General features: G+C 39.3%; 1 protein-coding gene across 1 annotated transcript in view; it reads left to right on the top strand.

Moving 5' to 3' along the window:
* Positions 1-19,718, top strand: part of DNAH8 (dynein axonemal heavy chain 8) — a 324,054-nt gene that overhangs the window by 168,717 nt on the left and 135,619 nt on the right. The window contains exons 53-61 of the mRNA XM_049652745.1: positions 323-465; positions 925-1,059; positions 1,714-1,836; positions 7,766-7,979; positions 10,317-10,426; positions 14,488-14,651; positions 15,375-15,567; positions 16,952-17,074; positions 18,873-19,003. Coding sequence (XP_049508702.1) covers positions 323-465; positions 925-1,059; positions 1,714-1,836; positions 7,766-7,979; positions 10,317-10,426; positions 14,488-14,651; positions 15,375-15,567; positions 16,952-17,074; positions 18,873-19,003 — 1,336 coding nt within the window. The remainder of the gene's footprint in view (positions 1-322; positions 466-924; positions 1,060-1,713; positions 1,837-7,765; positions 7,980-10,316; positions 10,427-14,487; positions 14,652-15,374; positions 15,568-16,951; positions 17,075-18,872; positions 19,004-19,718) is intronic.

Below are 19,718 nucleotides of genomic sequence, written 5' to 3'. Positions count from 1 at the left end.
CCTTTCAGTTGATGGGGCTTCCCTACTAGATATTAAACATGTCATTGGTTTTACCAGTAGCCAGTTCTAATTCCCTTTCAGGCCAGATCTCTCTAGATGAATGATTCAGAAATTTAAAAACTGACTTTGTGAAGGGGCAAAACGAATTTAAATGATCAAATGCCGTATATATTAGATAAGCAGATATGTTCACATATTTTTGGAAAATGGTTTAAATGGCCATGTGATTCTGTTGGGTGTTTATGGCATTTGCATTTTTATATTTTGAGATACTTTTCAAAGAGTGCAGTTTTATTAAGATGAATTTTTACTTACTGTATAGGTGATTGGGAGCACTGGAATAAGAAACTACAGCCATATTATTATCCAACCGACAGTATTCCAGAATATTCATCAATTTTGGTTCCAAATGTTGACAATATTAGAACAAATTTTTTGATAGACACCATTGCAAAACAATATAAAGTAAGTTTGATAGTTTCTTAGCTGATCACAAACCTGTATGAAACACATCCCTTTTCACACGGTACAGATAGAAAAATTAAATTCCAGCACAAGGGGCCGGAAGTGGTGCCATTTAAGGGAAACACTTTTGGCGAATGAACCCCAGGATACACTCCAATTCAGTATCCCCTGAACTTCTGACTTCCGGCTTGCTAAGGAAAGCTGTCATATGCTCACAAAGTCCCTCATTCTCTCGTGGTCACGTGAATATTTGCCCATTCTTTCTTCCTGCACAGTTGTAGTACACATTTCACATTTAAATTTTTAATTGAACTAGGATTTATTTTGACGTGGGTCTAATTCTAAAAAGTAATTAAAAATTAGTCATATGAATTTTTAGAATGAAAAATGGCTGCTAGAGCCATAAGGCATTTAAAACCAAACACAACCCCTTTCACCATGACTATCCTATTACTGCAGGCTGTTTTGCTCACCGGAGAGCAGGGGACTGCGAAAACTGTAATGATTAAAGCCTATTTGAAAAGATACGATCCTGAAGTACAGTTATCCAAAAGTCTCAACTTTTCATCTGCCACAGAACCAGTCATGTTTCAGGTAAAACCCATCACTTGCTGAGGTAATCAACATCTTAAATGTTTTGAGTGGTGTTTACAGTAAAATGTGTATGCATATAAAAGCTGGTGTGTGTGTGTGTGTGTGTGTGTGTGTGTGTGTGTGTAGGAAATGGGGCTGCACCTGGCATTCAGCTATTGGTTTTCCCTAGGCTAAGATGGAAACCAAAGCCAAATAGCATATTTTGACCTAATATTGAGGCTGAAGCTGAACTTTGTGCATAAAATTAATGATTAACATTCCAATAACTTATTTTTTGCAATTTTACACTGTTTATTTAAAAAAACAATTTTTGAGTTCATTTATTTATTTGAGAGAGAGAGAGAGAGAATGCATGTGCGTGTGAGTGGGGGAGGGGCGGAGAGAGAGGTGGACAGAGAATCCCAAGCAGGCTCCGCTCTGTCAGCGTAGAACTCGACGCGGGGCTCCATCTCACAAACCATGAGATAATGACCTGAGCCGAAACCAGCAGTCCGACGATGCTCAACCAACTAAGCCATCCAGGCGCCCCTACAATGTCTATTTTAATAATGGTATTTATGTATATTAAGTAACTCAATTCACTCTGAGAGACATGCTCAGCATTTTTAGGAATCTGGGTTGAAATCTAACACTCGAACCATTTCCTCTTTCCAGAGAACCATTGAAAGCTATGTGGATAAACGAATGGGAAGCACATATGGGCCACCAGGAGGCAGAAAAATGACTGTATTTATTGATGATATTAATATGCCGGTGATTAATGAATGGGGAGATCAGGTATGACTAAAATACCTCCTATAGATGATAGTTAATCAGTATTTTTAGTTATATATAAAAAATGTCAATAGCCTTCATCTTATTAAGCCTCCCTAGTAGCAGTTCCGTTTTGTTTGACTTCTCTGGTATAGCTGGCATTCTCCCTTCTTGAGGTCCCTGTGGGCTTTTCAGCAATACGCCTACCTGTCTCTCTGGCTTCGTGATTTCAGTGACCTTTCTGGCTCCTCTCTTCCTTTCCCCAGGGTTTTCGTTTTGTTCTGTTACCTCTTATTCTACATACTCCCTCCAAGGAATACCTGATGTAGAAAATACCTTTTTTTTTCCTTTTAACTCTGCCATGCGTGTGTCCCCCTTGTGATCATCTGTCAACCCCAGAGACATTCCCCATCAGAGAACCTCACTGATGCTGTCAGGGTTCTGCATGTTCCTTGAGGGATTGCCAACACCTCCCTCCCACCACTGCCCACTGCTTCATCAATTACACCTACCTGGAGGCTGCCAGCACCCATTCCATCTGGCCTTTTATGTGGATTCACCTCAGATACCTCTAGGAGGTCCAGACTCCCAGGTCCTGTGCTCACCTGAGACTATTCCTCAAACAGCTTTGCACAGCACTTCTCTGACCTTACTTCCTACTTTTCCCACTCTGAAACCTTTCACTTAAAAAAATTTTTTTTAAATGTTTGTTTTTGAGAGAGACAGAGGGAGAGTGCGCAAGTGAGTGGGGGAGGGGCAGAGAGAAAGGGGGACAGAAGATCCAAAGCCGGCTCTCCACCGACAGCAGAGAGCCCGATGCGGGGCTCAATCCCACAAACCATGAGATCATGACCTGAGCTGGAGCCAGATGCTTAACTGACTGAGCCACCCAGGTGCCCCCCTGAAACCTTTCTATGTGCCCCTGGAAGCCATAGTTCATCCACAGAATTCCTTGTAAATGAGCTTCTCTGAATTTTTCTTTTGCCTGCTTGCTCTAATGGAAATCTGGGAGGCTGCTTTCCTCAGTTAAGTTGAGCCCCTGGGCCTAGAGGTGGGGGAGATGTCCTCCTTGCCTCTTGTTGTCCCCTGCCCTGTGGAGGGATCAATCCCACCTCATGCTTCCCTTGTTGCTGTCACCTCAGACCCTCAGACAATACCCTGAAGATTTCCATTCCTGGATCACTGTTACTCTCCCTCTTGCTGGGGCCAGCATCATGTGTGTGGAAACTGGGCTGACACAGTGACTCATACTTCAAACGGACCTGCATTGGTTTAATGCTCTGTAGGCACCAGTGTGAATTTCTTAATAATTACTTTTGAACAAGGAGCCTTGCATTTTCATTTGCCCTGGGCTTTGCAAATTATGCAGCCTGCTTGTTGTAATTCTTGGTGATGCCAATACTGACATACGCGATCTTGACCTCTTAGTTCCTCCTGTGATGATTGTGTCTTCCACCCTGGGTGAATTAGTCATCCACGCAGTCATACCTACACCTTGTTATTATCGAGAACTGTGACCCCTTCATTATCTCAGTTTCAAGCGTTTTATTCTCTGATTACCATATCCACCCTTTCTAGCTTATTCCCTCCACTTCCCAGATTCGAGAGAGAGCTACCACGATCCATAGTTCGTGCCATCATTAAACTATCCCTCATTTCCTCTCATTTCCTCACTTCCTTTCTTTCCTAGCTGGAATTCCAGGACCCATCACTATAATCGCTGTCACATACACCCTCTACTCACCTGTGAAAGCCATAACCCCATTAAAGCCTTGTTGAAACTCGGCCTGCTCTCCACCCACCTGCACCTATGCAGCTAAGCTTGGCTGGAGAAAACCACACAATTCTGGTTTCATTTTAAAATCATGACCATGGGGCTGCCCGGGTGGCTCAGTCAGTTAAACTGACTGACTAAAACTCTTGATTTCAGCTCAGGTCATGATCTCCTGGTTTGTGGGATTGAGCCAGGCGTCGGGCTCTGTGCTAACAGTGCACAGCCTGCTTGGGATTCTCTCTCTCTCTCTCTCTTCCTCTCTCCTTGCCCCTCCCCTGCTCTCTCTTTCTGTCTCTCAAAAATAGATAAATAAACTTAAATCATCATCATGGACCTCAGCTTCCATTCAGGCTCCTTCTCTGTGAGATGACTGTTTCATACTTTCTTCATTTTCTCGGACCTCTCACACCTCCATTCCCTTACCGTTTGCCGAGCACACATGTGTTGTAGCTTTCTTCCTATTTCCTGAGAAGATTGACTTTTTCCTTTTGTTTGTTTACTACCTATACACTGCACTCAATTTCTGTGTTCTAATGCTTACCTAGACAGTATACCCTGCATACACGGGTAATGAAAGATAAAGATAAACCCTTTATTCCTATCTTGTATATCCAATGACCTTTGAATGCCTTAATTTCCTTTATCTCTCTCCTAACTTATCATTTTATTGTCGATTTGTATTTTAAGTCTCTCTCTCTCTCTTTTTAATTTATTTTACGTTTATTCATTTTTGAGAGAGACAGGGAGAGACAGAGCATGAGTAGGGGAGGGGCAGAGAGAGAGGGAGACACAGAATCTGAAGCAGGCTCCAGGCTCTGAGCTGCCAGCACAGAGCCCGACGTGGGGCTCAAACTCATGAACCGTGAGATCATGACCTGAGCTGAAGTTGGACACTTAACCAACTGAGCTACCCAGGTGCCTCCCCCCGCCTTTTTTTTTTTAACTCCCACAAAACATTATTTTTACTTTTTTATATATTCACTTTTCATCTGCATTGCTGGCTTGTTTGCCACTTTCTTTGCTCTTTCTTCATTCTTCCTTCTTAGACCTTGCATGTGGTATGTTCCTTCTGCTTTTAGAACCTACTTTAGAGAAGGTCTTTTCATGACTAATTCTTTGTCTGCACATGTCATTTCATCTTTTTTATTTGAAAGACAGTGTTTCTGGGTGTGAAACTCTAAACTCGCAGTTCTGGGTTTTTTTTCCATCATGTTGAATATATTCTTCCTGTTTTCTGTTTTCCTTGTTGCTGTTGAGAATTCAGCTACCACTTAATCATGGCACGTCTGAGCTTAATCTGCCTTTTTTTTCACTTGCTGCTTTTAAGGCTTTCTCTTTGCTTTACTTTCCTATAATTTTCTTTCTTTTAAAAATGATGTTCCTTGGTGTAGATTTATTTGTACTTATTTGCTTGGAATTTGCTAGAACTCATGAATCTGTGGTTTGGTGTCTTTCATCACTTCTAGAAAATACCCAGTCCTTATCTCTTCAAATATTATTTCTGCCCCTCCTTACTTCCCTTCTTCTCAGAGTCCTATTGTATATCAGACTTTCTTCTATGCCTTGTATATTTCTCCTTTTTTTCTTACATCCCAACCTTTTCTGTCTCCAATGCTTGTGATCTAGATAATTTCTCCTCTTTGTCTTCCTCCTCACTAATTTTCTTCTCTGTTTCGTCTAATCTCCTGTCAAATTCATCCACTGAGTTTGTATTTCAGCTACTGTTTATTTTCTCTTTCAAATATGTGATCATTTTTATAGTTTACTATTCCTTGCATATATTTTCAAATTTTCAAATGAATTTTAAAACATATTGAGCATAGTTGTTTTAAGGTCTGTGTCTGTTAATTTCAGCATCTGAGGTCTATGTGATCCTATTTCTGCTCTTTGTTGTTTTAATAGTTCCTGTGTGTGTTGAACAAGTCTTATTTTCTGTAAGTATCTTTGACTGCTTGCTAGATCATTATCCTTGAAAAATTAATCATGACTGTGTTTCACAGCCTAAGCTGGATATGCTCTCATCAAGACAGGTTTTGAGTTTTCTTCTGCCAGATCCTTAAGAGCTTATTCAGTCAGGATTATCTCAAAGCAAGGCTAAGATTGGAAAGTTTCTGGTCCACTTAGGCTATGCATACCCAGGGTGCAAATCTGTGCAAGTGTCATCCTGAGGCCACAACCTCCTAGGGAAGTCTCTTATTTTTCTTTTTTCTTTCCTTTTCCTCTCCCATTCAGTAGGGATCCAAGAGAGACTTCTCAGCAGTAAGGTGAGAGAGTGGAGGCATATTAAGATATCATCTATAAGCTGAAGAGCTCTTGAATTTCGGACTCACTTAACCAATTAGGGATGTCTACTTGGATCTCAAACTTACCATGTCCAAAACCAAATTCCTGTTACTCCCTAGATCTGCTCCTGAAATACTCCTCTTAATATCAATGTGGAAACTCCACATTCAATCTGTTAGGAAATCATGTGGGCTGTATCTTCAAACTATATCCAGGATTTTACCACTACTCATTACCTCTATTGCCAACACCTGGTGCAAGCCACCATCTCTCTCTCTCTCTCTCTCTCTCTCTCTCTCTCTCTTCTTAATCATTACAAATGCCTCCTCATTGTCTCCCCATTGCCTTTGCCCTTCTCAGTCTATGCTCACATCAGCACCCAATTAAAACATGGATCAGATCATGACACAGTCTTCTGGTCAAAATCCTCCCATGAGACTTGTAGAATATAAATGCCAAAATCCTTACCATGACCTAAAGACCCTGCATTGACTGATCTTACCTCCCCATGACTCTGCCCCAAACACATTTATTGGTCCTTGTATACACTGGATATAATGTTCACTCAGAGCCTCTATGTTTACTGTTTCCTCCTCTTGGAATATTCTTCCTCTAGATGCCTAAATGGTTTGCTTTCTCACCTCCTTCAAGCAATGAGGTTATATATTCTTCGGTTGCATGTCATGTGAGGTGAATCCTCCGTGTTCTCCATATTCAGTTGCACCCTCAAACACTGTCTATTTCCTTTCTCTGTTTTATTTTCCTCCCAAAACTCATACCATTTTATTTACATACATATATACATACTAGCATACATGTGTATATATTTTTTCTCCTACCACCAGAATGTATGCTCCATGAAGGCAGGAATTTTTGTCTATGCTACAACAGTCAGACACACAGTGGTCATTAATACGTGTTGAATGAAAGAATGTCGTATTTGAGGTGCTTGTGTGTCATCCACTCAGGGATGCCTAGTAGGAATTTGGATATACAGGCATGGAGATTAGAAGGGAATCTGAAGCTAGTTACAGAGTTGAGATTCTTTAGGGTATAGGGTTGACATGACATCGGCTGAAATAGTGAGAATGATAGAACTCTGTAGAACACTTACATGAGAGGGATAGGTGGAGAAAGAATGACTTAGGGAAGTGATCCAGGGTCACAAGGTAAACCTGGAAATAATTGATCCTCTGAAGCCGAGAGAGGAAAAATTTTCAATAGGGAAGAAGTGTTAGCAGTGTTAGAGTCTTCAGTAAAGGAAGATGAGGACATAAAATCTAAACCCCAAACATTCCTGGAGGCTCAGGAATAACTATCCCACATTCTGATTTAAAGTATTTTGAAATGTTAAATGTTGATATTTGTAACTCTGACTACTGTTGTAATTGTATCAAATATTTTGTAACTTGCTTATTTAAATTTCTTTGGAGATCCATTTTATCAAGGTGGTGAAGAGTACACTGAACTTGTTGCAGACGTTTAGCTTATGGTTTCATTCATGAGTGGTAGCATTTAAGTATTTTTTAAAGTTTATTTATTTATTTTGAGAGAGACAGAGATAGCACGAGTAGGAGAGGGCCAGAGAGAGAAGGGGAGAGAGAGAATCCCAAGCAGGTTCCGCACTGTCAGCACAGAGCCCCATGTGGGGCTTGAACCTGTGAAGCCGTGAGATCATGACCTGAACGAAAACTAAGAGTCAGACACTTAACAGACTGAGCCACCCAGACACCCCCATGAGTGGTAGCATTTACATAAAATTGCCTTGCAGGTTATTATCAACATTTACAAGCATTTCACTGATAAGAGTTGACTATTTTATGTGTACTATTTTGTAAGAGCCATGCAAGAATATGATAGATATACTTACTAAAGTTATCACTGTGTACATTTCAGGTAACTAATGAGATCGTGCGACAAATGATGGAAATGGAAGGAATGTATAGCTTAGATAAGCCTGGAGACTTCACTACTATTGTTGATGTGCAGCTCATAGCAGCAATGATCCACCCTGGAGGTGGTCGAAATGATATTCCACAACGTTTAAAAAGACAGTTTACTGTGTTTAATTGCACATTACCTTCAAATGCTTCAATAGACAAAATTTTTGGTATGACTGTTCTTGGTGTTACATTTTTTTATCCTATTACATAATGGACATAAGCCATGCAAAACCTTATTTAAGAGATAAAAAGGCTCTGTCTGAAGTAGGGATTAAGAATCTGAAATTGAGAATTAAATACCAGAGAAGAGGGACTAAATATTAAGAAGACTCATGTTTATAGTCTATTCTAAAACTCAGGAATATTTAGAAATAGCCTTGTTGAAGTTTGACTTTGGTGTAAGCAAACATTTGTGTTTTTGTTTTGTTGACACAATTAATCAGAGAAATTTGGGCTAATGAATGACAGCACATGTATTATAGGTTAACAATGTAATATATCAAGTCAAATGTAGCACTTTGATATGTTAATGAAATGGGAATTTTGATAAATTTATGCTCATATAAACTATTTAATTAAAAATTACATATATGAAGACATACAAGAGAAACGGACCCATGTATATATGGACATTAATTGGCATTGCAGGTGCTGTAGATTAGAAGGGAAAGGGAAGACTTTTAGTAAATGGTACTGGGACTTTTTTTAGTAATTGTTATGTGAAAATAATTGAAATTGAACCCTTACCTCACACCAAGCATAAAATCAATACAGGTGGATTAAAGACTTAAATATAGAAAGCAAAGATATAAAATATTTGGAAGAAAATATCTGCATGACAGCTGAGTAGGAAAAGAAACTCATTTATTTATTTGCATATTTATTTATTTATTGCTTATTTATTTATTTTGGGAGAGAGAGAGAGAAAACACAAGCAAGGGAGGGTCAGAGAAAGTGGAAGAGAGAGAGAATCCCAAGCAGGTTCCATGATATCAGCACAGAGCCTGAAGTGGGGCTTGGTCTCATGACCTGAGCTAAAATCAAGAGTCAGACACTTAACCCACTGAGTCACCCAGGTGCCCCTGGAAAGAGCTTATAAAATGAGACTCAAAAAGCAGAAGCCATAAAAGGAGATGACAAGTTTGACTAGATTAAAATTAAGAACTTTTGTTCATTTAAAAAGCAATATTGAAGAGTGAAAAGACAAGCCCCAAAGTGGGCAAAGATGCAAAGATGCAAATTTAAAACACCAAGGAGGGGCGCCTTGGTGGCTCAGTTGGTTAAGCATCAGACTCGATTTTGGCTCAAGTCATGATGTCACGATTTGTGGGACCAAGCAGTGTATTGCGCTCCGTGTTGACAAGGTGATGCTTGCTTGGGATTCTCTTCCTCCCTCCCTCTCTGCTTGTCCCATGCTCATGCACGCATGCTCTAGATAGATAGATAGATAGATAGGTAGATCACCAAGGAAATAACATTTTATACCCACTTGATTTGCAAAAATGAAAAATTCTGACAAAATCAGGCATTGGGGAGAATGTGCAGGACTGAGACACTCACCCCCTACTGGTGGGTGTATAAATTGTGACAGGCCCTGTGGGTAATAACTGGACCTCATTACTGGTAAAGCAGAATGTGTGGACACCCACAGCAGTTCCATTTCCAGGCATATGCCAGTTTATCATTTGTTTCCTTTATGATTTTCACTTTCTGAGTTTCATTTAAGAAGTCCTTTCCTATCCAGCAGTCATGTAGTTATTGTCTGTGTTTTCTTCCCAACATTACAGTTTTGCCTTCCATATTTAAACCCTTAACCCATTGTTACTTGATTTGTGCCACAAATCAATGACACACATGTTCTACAAGAATGTTTATAGAACAATGTTCATGATAGCAGAAACCTTGAAACAATCAAATATTTATTGACAGTAAAAGCGGATCCATACATAGTGGTCTAGGCACACAGCTTAATGCCATTATGCAGCAGTGAATATGAACAAACACAGCTACGTGCTTCAACATGGCCGAAGCCCAGAAATGGGTTGAGCAAAAGAAGCAAGTCACCAAGGAATATATGATACGATTCCATCAAATTAAATTTCAAAAGTTGAAGTTAGAGAAAATGTTAAAGGTCAAACCCATAAGTGGGCCACCCTATAAAGAAAAGCAAATCGCGGTATCTCGTTAGGTCAGAGTAGTGGCTGCCTCTGGAGGAAGGAAGGGGTTGTGGACAGCGACGGACAAACAGAGGCTTCTACTGCATCCGGCAAGGTTGTGTTTCTCAGTCTAGTCATCCGTATGTGAGTGTTTGCTTATTTGTTAAACTGTTTTGATTAATGATGAATGATATCTCTGATATGATTAATACTGAAAACTAAACATGGAAAGAGAAATGCTTAACGTCACCCAGCTTAGTTGGTCTTGTAACGATTTATTCCCTGGGATAAACATGTACCTTTTATCTTTTAGTAAGCTTGTACCTTCAATCTTGTTTTATTTTCCAGGACTTATTGGCTGTGGGTACTTTGATCCTTGCAGAAAGTTCAAACCTGAAATATGTGAAATGATTGGAAATTTAGTTTCAGCAGGCAGAGTGCTGTGGCAGTGGACTAAGGTACAGAAGGGTCATTGTCTGTAATAACAAAAAATCTACTATTATTTGGCCTGTTCTCACCTTGTGGCCCATGAACTTATCATCACATCACGGAGTAGTGGGTTTTCTTTCTCTCTCTCTCTCTCTCTCTCTCTCTCTCTCTTTTTTTGAAAAGACAAATTAGGTGCTCAAATAGATTTGTGACACCTTTTCCTTCCAGGGAGCAAATATTCTGACTGGATGATGCTTTCCATATGTATGAGACATTACTATAAACCACACATGACATCCAAGATAAAGTAGAATTTTGCTAAAACGAGGACACTGCTTTTCTGCTTGTTACTCTGATATTTATCTCAGACACTCACCTATTTCCTGACTGACTGAATACATGGATTTCCAGATGTTCTTAGCTATCTGAGACTTAAAATCTAACTTGTGTGAGTCTTGAGATGGAGTGGGAATTAGTAAATGGATGGAAGTGTACTTAACAAAATAGACTAGATTTTCAGACACAGGGCCAGTGCCCTAAGTAAAGCTCAGGAAACATATAGCTGTCACCAAGATGGCTTAAAGCAGACTTGTGAGAAAACAATTAAGTGTAGGTCTGAGGTAAAAACAAGGTGGAGGTATATGCCAAAAACATTCATTAGGCCAATTACACACATCTGGGAGGAAGCTTCTGTCCTGGAGACTTCTGGAGGGTGCCAGCCTCTCAGATTCCTGGGTGGATGAGGGAATTTCTAGATACAAAATTAGTAGGGGTGCCTGGGTGGCTCAGTTGGTTGAGCGTCTGACTTAGGTCAGGTCAGAGATCCTCAGGTCAGGATCTTGTAGTTTATGAGTTTGAGCCCCACATCGGGCTTGCTGCTGTCATCACGGAGCCTGCTTTGGATCTTCTGTTTTCTTCTCTCTCTGCCTCTCTCTCTCTCCAAAAGAAATAAACATTAAAAAAAAAAAGAATTATCAGGAGAGGAATTGGGTGTTTCTTATGAAATTCTCCATCCACGCAGCCCCCTATGGTGACCGGTTCCTTGCATGGGGGCTGCCCTTTGCCAACATACGGTCTTTGTACATGCTGTTCTGTCTCTCTTAAAATAACTCCAAAATGAATGGCAAGGGTTGAGCGTCTGAAATAATTTTTTGTGGTACGATCCATCTGTTTTTCCAGTGGGGCTGTTGTTCAATGTCATGTGCTTATATATGTATATATATTTTCTGAAAAGCTTTGGCCTACTGGGTGTCTTTCCATCAAAGCTTTTTTTGTTGTATAAATGTTTACTGCTTCTATTTCTTCATCTTTCTTTACCTCCTTAACCTATTTTGCACAGGCTTTTGTTCACTGCTCTCGGCAAAGTCACCAAAGACCTCAATCTTGCCAAATCTAAAGGTTGATTTCTTCCTCTTACTTGGCAGCATTTGACATAAATTATCCCTCTTGACACTTTCTTCACTTGGTTTCTGAAGACCTCATGTTCTTGGTTTTCTTCCTGTCTGACAGGCTATCTTTTTAAAAGTCCCCCCTCTTCTTCCCTTCCTCTAGATGCTGGAGTGCACCTGATCTCGATGCTAGGACCTCTTCCCTATCTCCATGCTTTACCCAGATGGTCTCTCCAGCTTCAGGGCCTTAAACACCATCTCTGTGCTGATAATGTCAAAATCAGCTTCCATTCCAGGCCTCTCTGCTTGGCTGTATGCTTATTTCTAACTGCTTAGTAGACATCACTGTTTAGATGTCCAATAACCATCTTGAAGTTAATGTGTCCAAACAGAACCCTCAAGTGTCCTTCAATATGACCTTCCCTCAGACCTTTGCCTCTTAGTTAATAGCAACACCAATTATCCTGCTCCTCAGGTTAAAACACTGGTGCCGTGCTTGATTTGTCTCCGTCAACCCCCTACCTGCAATCCATCAGCAAGTCTCAGCAACTGTGCTTTCAAAATATATCCCAAAGCTGAGCTCTCTCTCGAAGCAACTACCCTGATAGATGCTTCCAGCACCTGCCCTCTGGACCATACAGTGACTTGCGTTCTCCTTGCCCTCCTAGAGTCTGTTCTTTACACAGTTCTAAAATGCTTTTCAAAGAAGTAAATCAGAGATCCTTACTCCCTCTTAAAACCACCAGTAGACTCCCAGGTACACTTACAGTGAAACCCGATGCCTTGCTCTGGCCTGTGAAACTCCACCGGAGCCGCCCCTGCTTGCCTCTCTCTCCAGCTGCACTGCCCTCCACTGCACTGTTCCTTGAACACCCCACATTTTTTGGTCCTTTGGGCCATCATATACTACTCATTCTCACCATTCTTACCTTCAGAGGGGCTATCACAGGCATTATCTGTCTCCTGACCCTACTTTATTTTTTCTGACCATGACTTATGTGATTATTATTTGTCAGCTTATTTGTTTACCAATATATTTGTTTCTTATTTATTGCTAGGCTCCCCCCACTAGAATGGAAGCTCCCTGATGGCAGCGGATTGAGCTGCTACTTACTATAGTATTTTCTAAGTCACTCTGGTGTCTTCTTACAGGCAGCCGGAGGTAAATAGCCATTGAATAATGAATGAATCTTCCTCCCCTCCCCATTCCCATAGAAGCAGCACCCCCTTTTTTGTATCTTTTCCTCAAACCTCCCATCTTCACAAAGCATTTTTAGTTGTTGTATACCACTTCACCTTTACATTACTCTACACAGCTTTAAAGCAGAAGCCCAGGTGAGAAAAGAAAGAAGTTGACAAAAATTGAAAGGAATGAAGAAGGTTAATGTGTGAGAAGGAGAGGGGAAAAAAAGGAATTTATTTGATTCTCTTTAATGATTGCTTGAGTTGCCAATAGCTGTCATCACAGTGGTAGTCTTTTACAGCAAAGTGGCAGTCTTTTATAAGCAATGTTCACACAGCCTTTATTTCTGCATATTTATAATATAATTTTACATGTTGGTGAATAGAATGAACATTTTAGCTGCAAATGGAACTGAGCAAAGAGGGAAATTGAAGGATAATTGATAAAATAACACTTGTCTTCATTCTGTCTTCCCTGGCTACCTGCTGTCTTAACGTACACTGTGAATTAGCCTGTAAAAATAATGCTATGAGCTCACTGGGGTACTTTTTCAATGTGGAAAAGGCGTATACCATGAATAGGTCCTAGAGAAAGCATATGCTATCCTGAACTAATCATGCAGAGAGTTTACTTCGTATCACCAGTATTGTTGTTTTCACGTTCAAAAATGATGCTAATGGTGTCAATTACAATCTTTACCCATGGCTAGCAGTGCTTCCCACACCTAGTACACCTCAAGTTTATCCTTTAACAGGTATCTCTCCGTACGAGAATGTATCACTGTTATAGCTTTGCCTGTTTGGATTCTGAACTTGGTAGAAATAATAAGTGAATTAGTGTTCAAACAAAGACACAAACACAACCCAGAAAAGCTACCTCATCATTATAGCTACATGTCGGACTTGCCTGTCAACTTATTATAGAAAAATAGATATTTGAAGTCATGTTGATTGAGTTTAGATCTCCACAGTGAAATCTAGATTACGATATTCAAATATATTGGGAGAATCCAAATATACTAAAGACCTTAATGGAACCTGTGAAAATAGTCCTTATTGACTTTAGAAGTGAACATTCCTTGTTCTTAACTGCAATGGCAACCAACTCACATTCAGTTCTTTTTTTTTATGGCATACTTCCATATACACATTAATATGGTTAACAATGATTAGTAATGATTATTCCCACAACTCAAATAGTTGGTGAGAATTCAGGGGAAAGTGACTTGTTCAAAGCCACCTCATGGTGATAGAACAGGCATTGGAATTGTCATCTAGAGTGTTATTCTTGAATCGATCCTATTCAAGGACTTATGGTCTTTGAAATCCTATGCAGGTTTATTTATGATGTGTTTTTCTCATCAGTGCTGTGACAAAAATATGAACTTACTCTTGGTTTATTTATTCAGCCTATTTGATTTAAAATAAAATTTGTGAAATGAAGTAGTTCTAAAAGCAGTTCTGCTTTTGGTTTTATCTGAAAACAAAACTGAGAGCATTATGTTTTTGTCCACCTCTAGGTGAAGATGCTACCAACTCCTTCTAAATTTCACTACATTTTCAATCTTCGAGATCTTTCCAGAATTTGGCAAGGAATGTTAACCATAAAATCCGAGGAGTGCGATTCGATATCTGTTCTCCTATCACTTTTCAAACACGAGTGCAACAGAGTAATTGCAGACAGGTGTATATTACAGCACTTGAATTTAAATGTACTATATAAGAAGTTGACACTGTGAGCCTAATTCCTGCATTACCTACTCAAATAATTAAGAGTATTGTCTTCATTTGCTCTGGGGCTTGTGAAGCATTGATGTCATTTCCCACCTGCTGGTCCCCTTGAAAAATGCTCTGCCAGTTTGCTCCAGTATTATTTCCACAGGGTATCTTTTCAAATCACCACATCATCAGAGACTTGGCAACATTCAGAGGCAAATTTTAGTAGTGTATATTTTCTAAAACGTTTGAACTCCATGTAGGTTTTACTTGGTGAAATCTGGGACATAAGCCGGGTCATTGTTCTGAACCTCAGCTTCCTCCTCTATAAAACATGGATGGTAATGCTGGTCTTACAAAGCATGGGGAATGGAGGATTCTGGAACTAAAGCCACTTGACAGAATTCTTGGTAAAATTGGGTGATGCAGAGAAGGGCATGGAAACCCAAAAGTCAAGTTCTAATTGGAAAGAGGGTTCAGAGGAGCCTGAGATTGATCAAGGAGAGATTCTTTGCCAGTATTTTCTGTAAGTAATAGTCAATGTTATAACTCTCTTGAATGGAGTTATGTCTTCCTGTCTGTGATGGAGGTGCAGGATAAGGCCTTAGAGGAGGTGGAGGGAAGTTGGACATGTTCAATTAGGAAAGACGCCTTTATATTTTGCATTTTTCCTCCTGCATTTTTGTTTCAGATTTATAACTTCTGAAGATGAGCAGTGGTTTAATATCCATCTTGTTCACGCCATTGAGGAAAATATTAGCCCAGATGTGGCATCTTATATCCTTCCCGAACCATACTTTGTAGATTTTCTCCGGGAGATGCCTGAACCAACTGGTGACGAACCTGAAGACACTGTGTTTGAAGTACCCAAAGTTTATGAATTGGTATTTATTTTTGCCTTTTAAAAGAGTTTTTTGACCACTCACCCAACTAGATATTTCTCCCTACCCCAGAGTCCCACCATGGAGTTGTTGTAACTTCTTCATTAGTTATATGTTGTGATTCATGTCATCATACACCAAGTAAAATATTTCTTTCAGTGAAATTTAGCAGCAATCCATTAAAGTCAGGTATAAGACAAGGATGCCTACTATTATCACGATTATTTAATATTATGAAAGTTCTAGACAATGAAACAAATTACCTATCAGGAAAAAACAAAAATATTGTTTGCAGATGATAGGATTATCTCTTAATATAATGTAAAAGAACTTGAAATCTGTTTTAACCACTAACAATTGAGTAAGATGACCAAGTCTAATATAAATATCAAACTCAACAACTATCCTCTATGCCAGAGGCTGCCAAGTTACAGTTGATGGGCTAAATTCAGTCCACTGCCTATTTTTTGTTAGATTTGTGAGCTCAGAAGGGTTTTTACATGTTTAAATGGGTGGGAAGAGAATCAAAAGAAGAATGATATTGTGTGACACGTGAAAATGATTTGGAATTCGAATTCAGTGTTCATCCCTGAAGTTGTACTGGAACACAGCCATGCCGATTTGCTTACTTATTATTGCCGAGGACCACTTTTACACCACGAGGGTGGGGACAAATCGTTGTGACAAACCATATAGGCCACAAAGCCTAATTCTGCCCTTTATAGAAAAAGTTAGCCAATTCTTGCCAACAATCACAAGATAGAAAACATAACATCAAAGTACTTCATTCAACAGCAACAAATATGTAAAACATCTAGGACTAAACATGATAAAAGTTGACTTGATTAAATTAGAACATCATTCTCCCTGAATTAATATATAGGTTTCATGAAATTTGAAACGGGACTCCAAAAAGATTTTTTAAGCAGGGTCATAAACAAAGTAATTCTGAAGAGTTAATTCAAAGAGTTAAATGGGGGAGAAAAATTTACGAAACAAGTACATGAATATTCAAAACCATTTGACCACATCAACAATGTAAAACTTCTGTGTATTTTTAAAAATCCATAAACAATATTAAAAAGCAAATATAAACAGAGAAATATTTGTTATATTCCAATCATAATCCCCAGGGATAGGAGTTGGTCCTGGGGTTTTTGAAGGGAAAGGTCAAGGAATGATTCCATATTGGAAACCAGTTAATGCAGCGAGGTTTTGGGCTTCTGAAAATAGAATTAACCAAAAGTCAACAGAATCCATGACAGATTTTTGGAAATCCATTAGATTTTTTAAAAAAAATTAGAATTACTTTCGAGTGCCTTTACAAGTTCTGCTTTCATGGATTTGGGCTCTTAAGTATTGTTTTTCCCTCTCTCCCTACCCACAGGTACCATCCTTTGACTTCCTGTCTGAAAAACTCCAGTTCTACCAGAGACAGTTCAATGAAATCATTAGAGGAACATCTCTTGATCTAGTGTTTTTTAAAGATGCAATGACTCATCTTATTAAGGTTCTAACTATTGAGTATTTGCTGACATAAATAGATCATGTAAAAGCTTAGTAAATTTCACGATAGATGTTTTGAGAGAAGAAATGTGTACTATCAGGTAGTATATAGGAGAGCGTCGTTAGGTTGAGTCCGAGCACTGTCTCAGAAAACAAAGGCTTAATCACAAACCTCTTAGCCGAGTCCACTTACACGGCAGCAAATGTTGGGCAAATTGACAGGTTTTGTGTTCAGGGCTTTTGACACCTTGAGTTTTCTTTCTAGAAAGAAAGTAAGTTGCAGAACTCTGTGAATAAATCGTCCTTCCCCAAATTTTATTTTGATATAATGAGAATCCTGTTCCCCATGGAGGAAAAGTTGCTGCTTTTAAAAATCAGTTTTATGATCGGCTTACAGATTATTGGCAAACTGATGGGGAAGGGGTGAGGCAGGTACACAGGAGTGGTGTAAAAACAGAAACCAATTAGAGGCAACACCCAAAGGAACATGCTTTGATTCAAGTCTGAAAGGCTACAGAAAGGAGCTGTTTGTTTGTATAATTTATAAATTGAAAAGGGGTTTCCCCAGGAAGTCAGAACAGAGGAGGGAGTTTTGATAAAGACGAGGCAGCTTACTCTGTATTTATTATATGTTTGTCTTTTGCAAAGTTGGTGAATTTCCAGATGTCCTAGGGCTGTTTCACATTCATTCACTCAACAAGTAGTTATTGAGCACTCTCTGGCAAGGTCTTGGGGACCTGGGACCCTATTATGGTGCACAGCCGCCTACGTGATTAACATGTTAAAAAATATAATGATAAAATTAATACATACCAAAGTGTTGTTACTGTCTGCCATCTGTAAAACTTGCATTAAAAAAAAAAAAAAAGGTCTTTAGTGGTGATAATGAATTTAGTGATCCATCTAGACTTTCATCTTAATCAGTAATATTAATGTAAAAGACAGCTTTTTAGCAATGTCTTCAATTGGCCTACATAAGATTTGAACAATTCCAGCCTTATTCTTATTGAGGAAATCAGCCATAGAAAAGCAACACAAGGGGGCGCCTGGGTGGCGCAGTCGGTTAAGCGTCCGACTTCAGCCAGGTCACGATCTCGCGGTCAGTGAGTTTGAGCCCCACGTCAGGCTCTGGGCTGATGGCTCGGAGCCTGGAGCCTGTTTCCGATTCTGTGTCTCCCTCTCTCTCTGCCCCTCCCCCATTCATGCTCTGTCTCTCTCTGTCCCAAAAATAAATAAAAAAAAAATGTTGAAAAAAAAAATTAAAAAAACAAAAAAAAAAGAAAAGCAACACAAGACTAAAGGCCATCTCTCAGTCTTTTTCTACAAATGCCTTTCTGCCCCCCTCCCCCTTGTAAGTAGAATTTTGGTACTTAAATTTTTTTTTTCATTGGCAGAGATACAATAGAGGTGATATTCATTGTGGAGTGAGGTGTCTATATAGGTCAGTGTGTTAGACTGAATAATAAGCAGACAATTGTAAACTTCTTTCTGTGGATTGGGAAGAGCAACTCCATCATGCATTGAGCCTGAAAGTAATAAAATTACACACACACAGAAAATAGCTTTGAAATAGGAGATAGGAAAGGCAATTTGTTCTCTCTTTCATGATGTCCAAGGAAAGAATTTGAGTTGAATAAATCAATATGAGACATTAATTTAAAAAACTCTGACATATCTCATTAAAGGAAAAAGTCTAATGTTGTCTACAAGCATATCGCCAAAGTTTGGACTCCTGTAGAGTGCAAACAAATGTAAACAGCTAAATTTTATTTTTAAAGAAATACTATTTTATTTCAAAACAGATCTCACGAATAATTCGAACATCATGTGGAAATGCATTGCTGGTGGGTGTTGGTGGTTCAGGAAAACAAAGTCTTTCTAGACTGGCCTCTTTTATCGCTGGATATCAAATATTCCAGATTACATTAACCAGGTAAGATGAAATAAAACACAGCAATATGTTTTTCTATCATTAATTTCTCTGAAGCAAAATGTCTTTTTAAGACACAACAATTTGGTGCATTTTTTGAAGTTAACTTTTTATTTGAGTGCAATGTATTTAAGGAGATGTACACAAACCACGGGTGTCACAAAGTAAATTCACCTGTGTCGTTAGCCTAGAGATGAAGAAATAAAACATTAGCACCCCATCAGTACCCCCCACATCCTGTCCCAGTCATTACCCTCCCAAGGTTAACCATATTCTGACTTCTAACCCCACTGATTAGTTTTACCTATTCTTTTTTTCCCCTCTTTTTTTAAATGTTTATCTATTTTTGAGAGAGAGACAGAGGGTGAGAGGGGGAGGATCAAAGAGAGAGGGAGACACAGAATCCGAAGCAGGCTCCAAGCTCTGAGCTGTCAGCACAGAGCCCGACGCGGGGCTCGAACCCACGAACTGTAACATCATGACGTGAGCTGAAGTTGGTCGCTTAACCGACTGAGCCACCCAGACACCCCTAGTTTAACCTATTCTTGAACTTTATATCAATCAAATGCTACGGGATCTACTCTTTTCTTGTTGCTGGTATTATGTTTGTGAGATTCATCCATGATGCTACATGTACCAATAGTTTGTTCATTCTTCTTGCTGTATAATCTCCCATTTGCTTACATACTACCGCAATTTGTTTACCCGGGATTTTTTG

Source organism: Panthera uncia (assembly GCF_023721935.1).
Source record: "Panthera uncia isolate 11264 chromosome B2 unlocalized genomic scaffold, Puncia_PCG_1.0 HiC_scaffold_24, whole genome shotgun sequence".
In the NCBI taxonomy this organism is placed as follows: Eukaryota; Metazoa; Chordata; class Mammalia; order Carnivora; family Felidae; genus Panthera; species Panthera uncia.
This window is presented reverse-complemented; position numbering and strand designations above follow the sequence as displayed.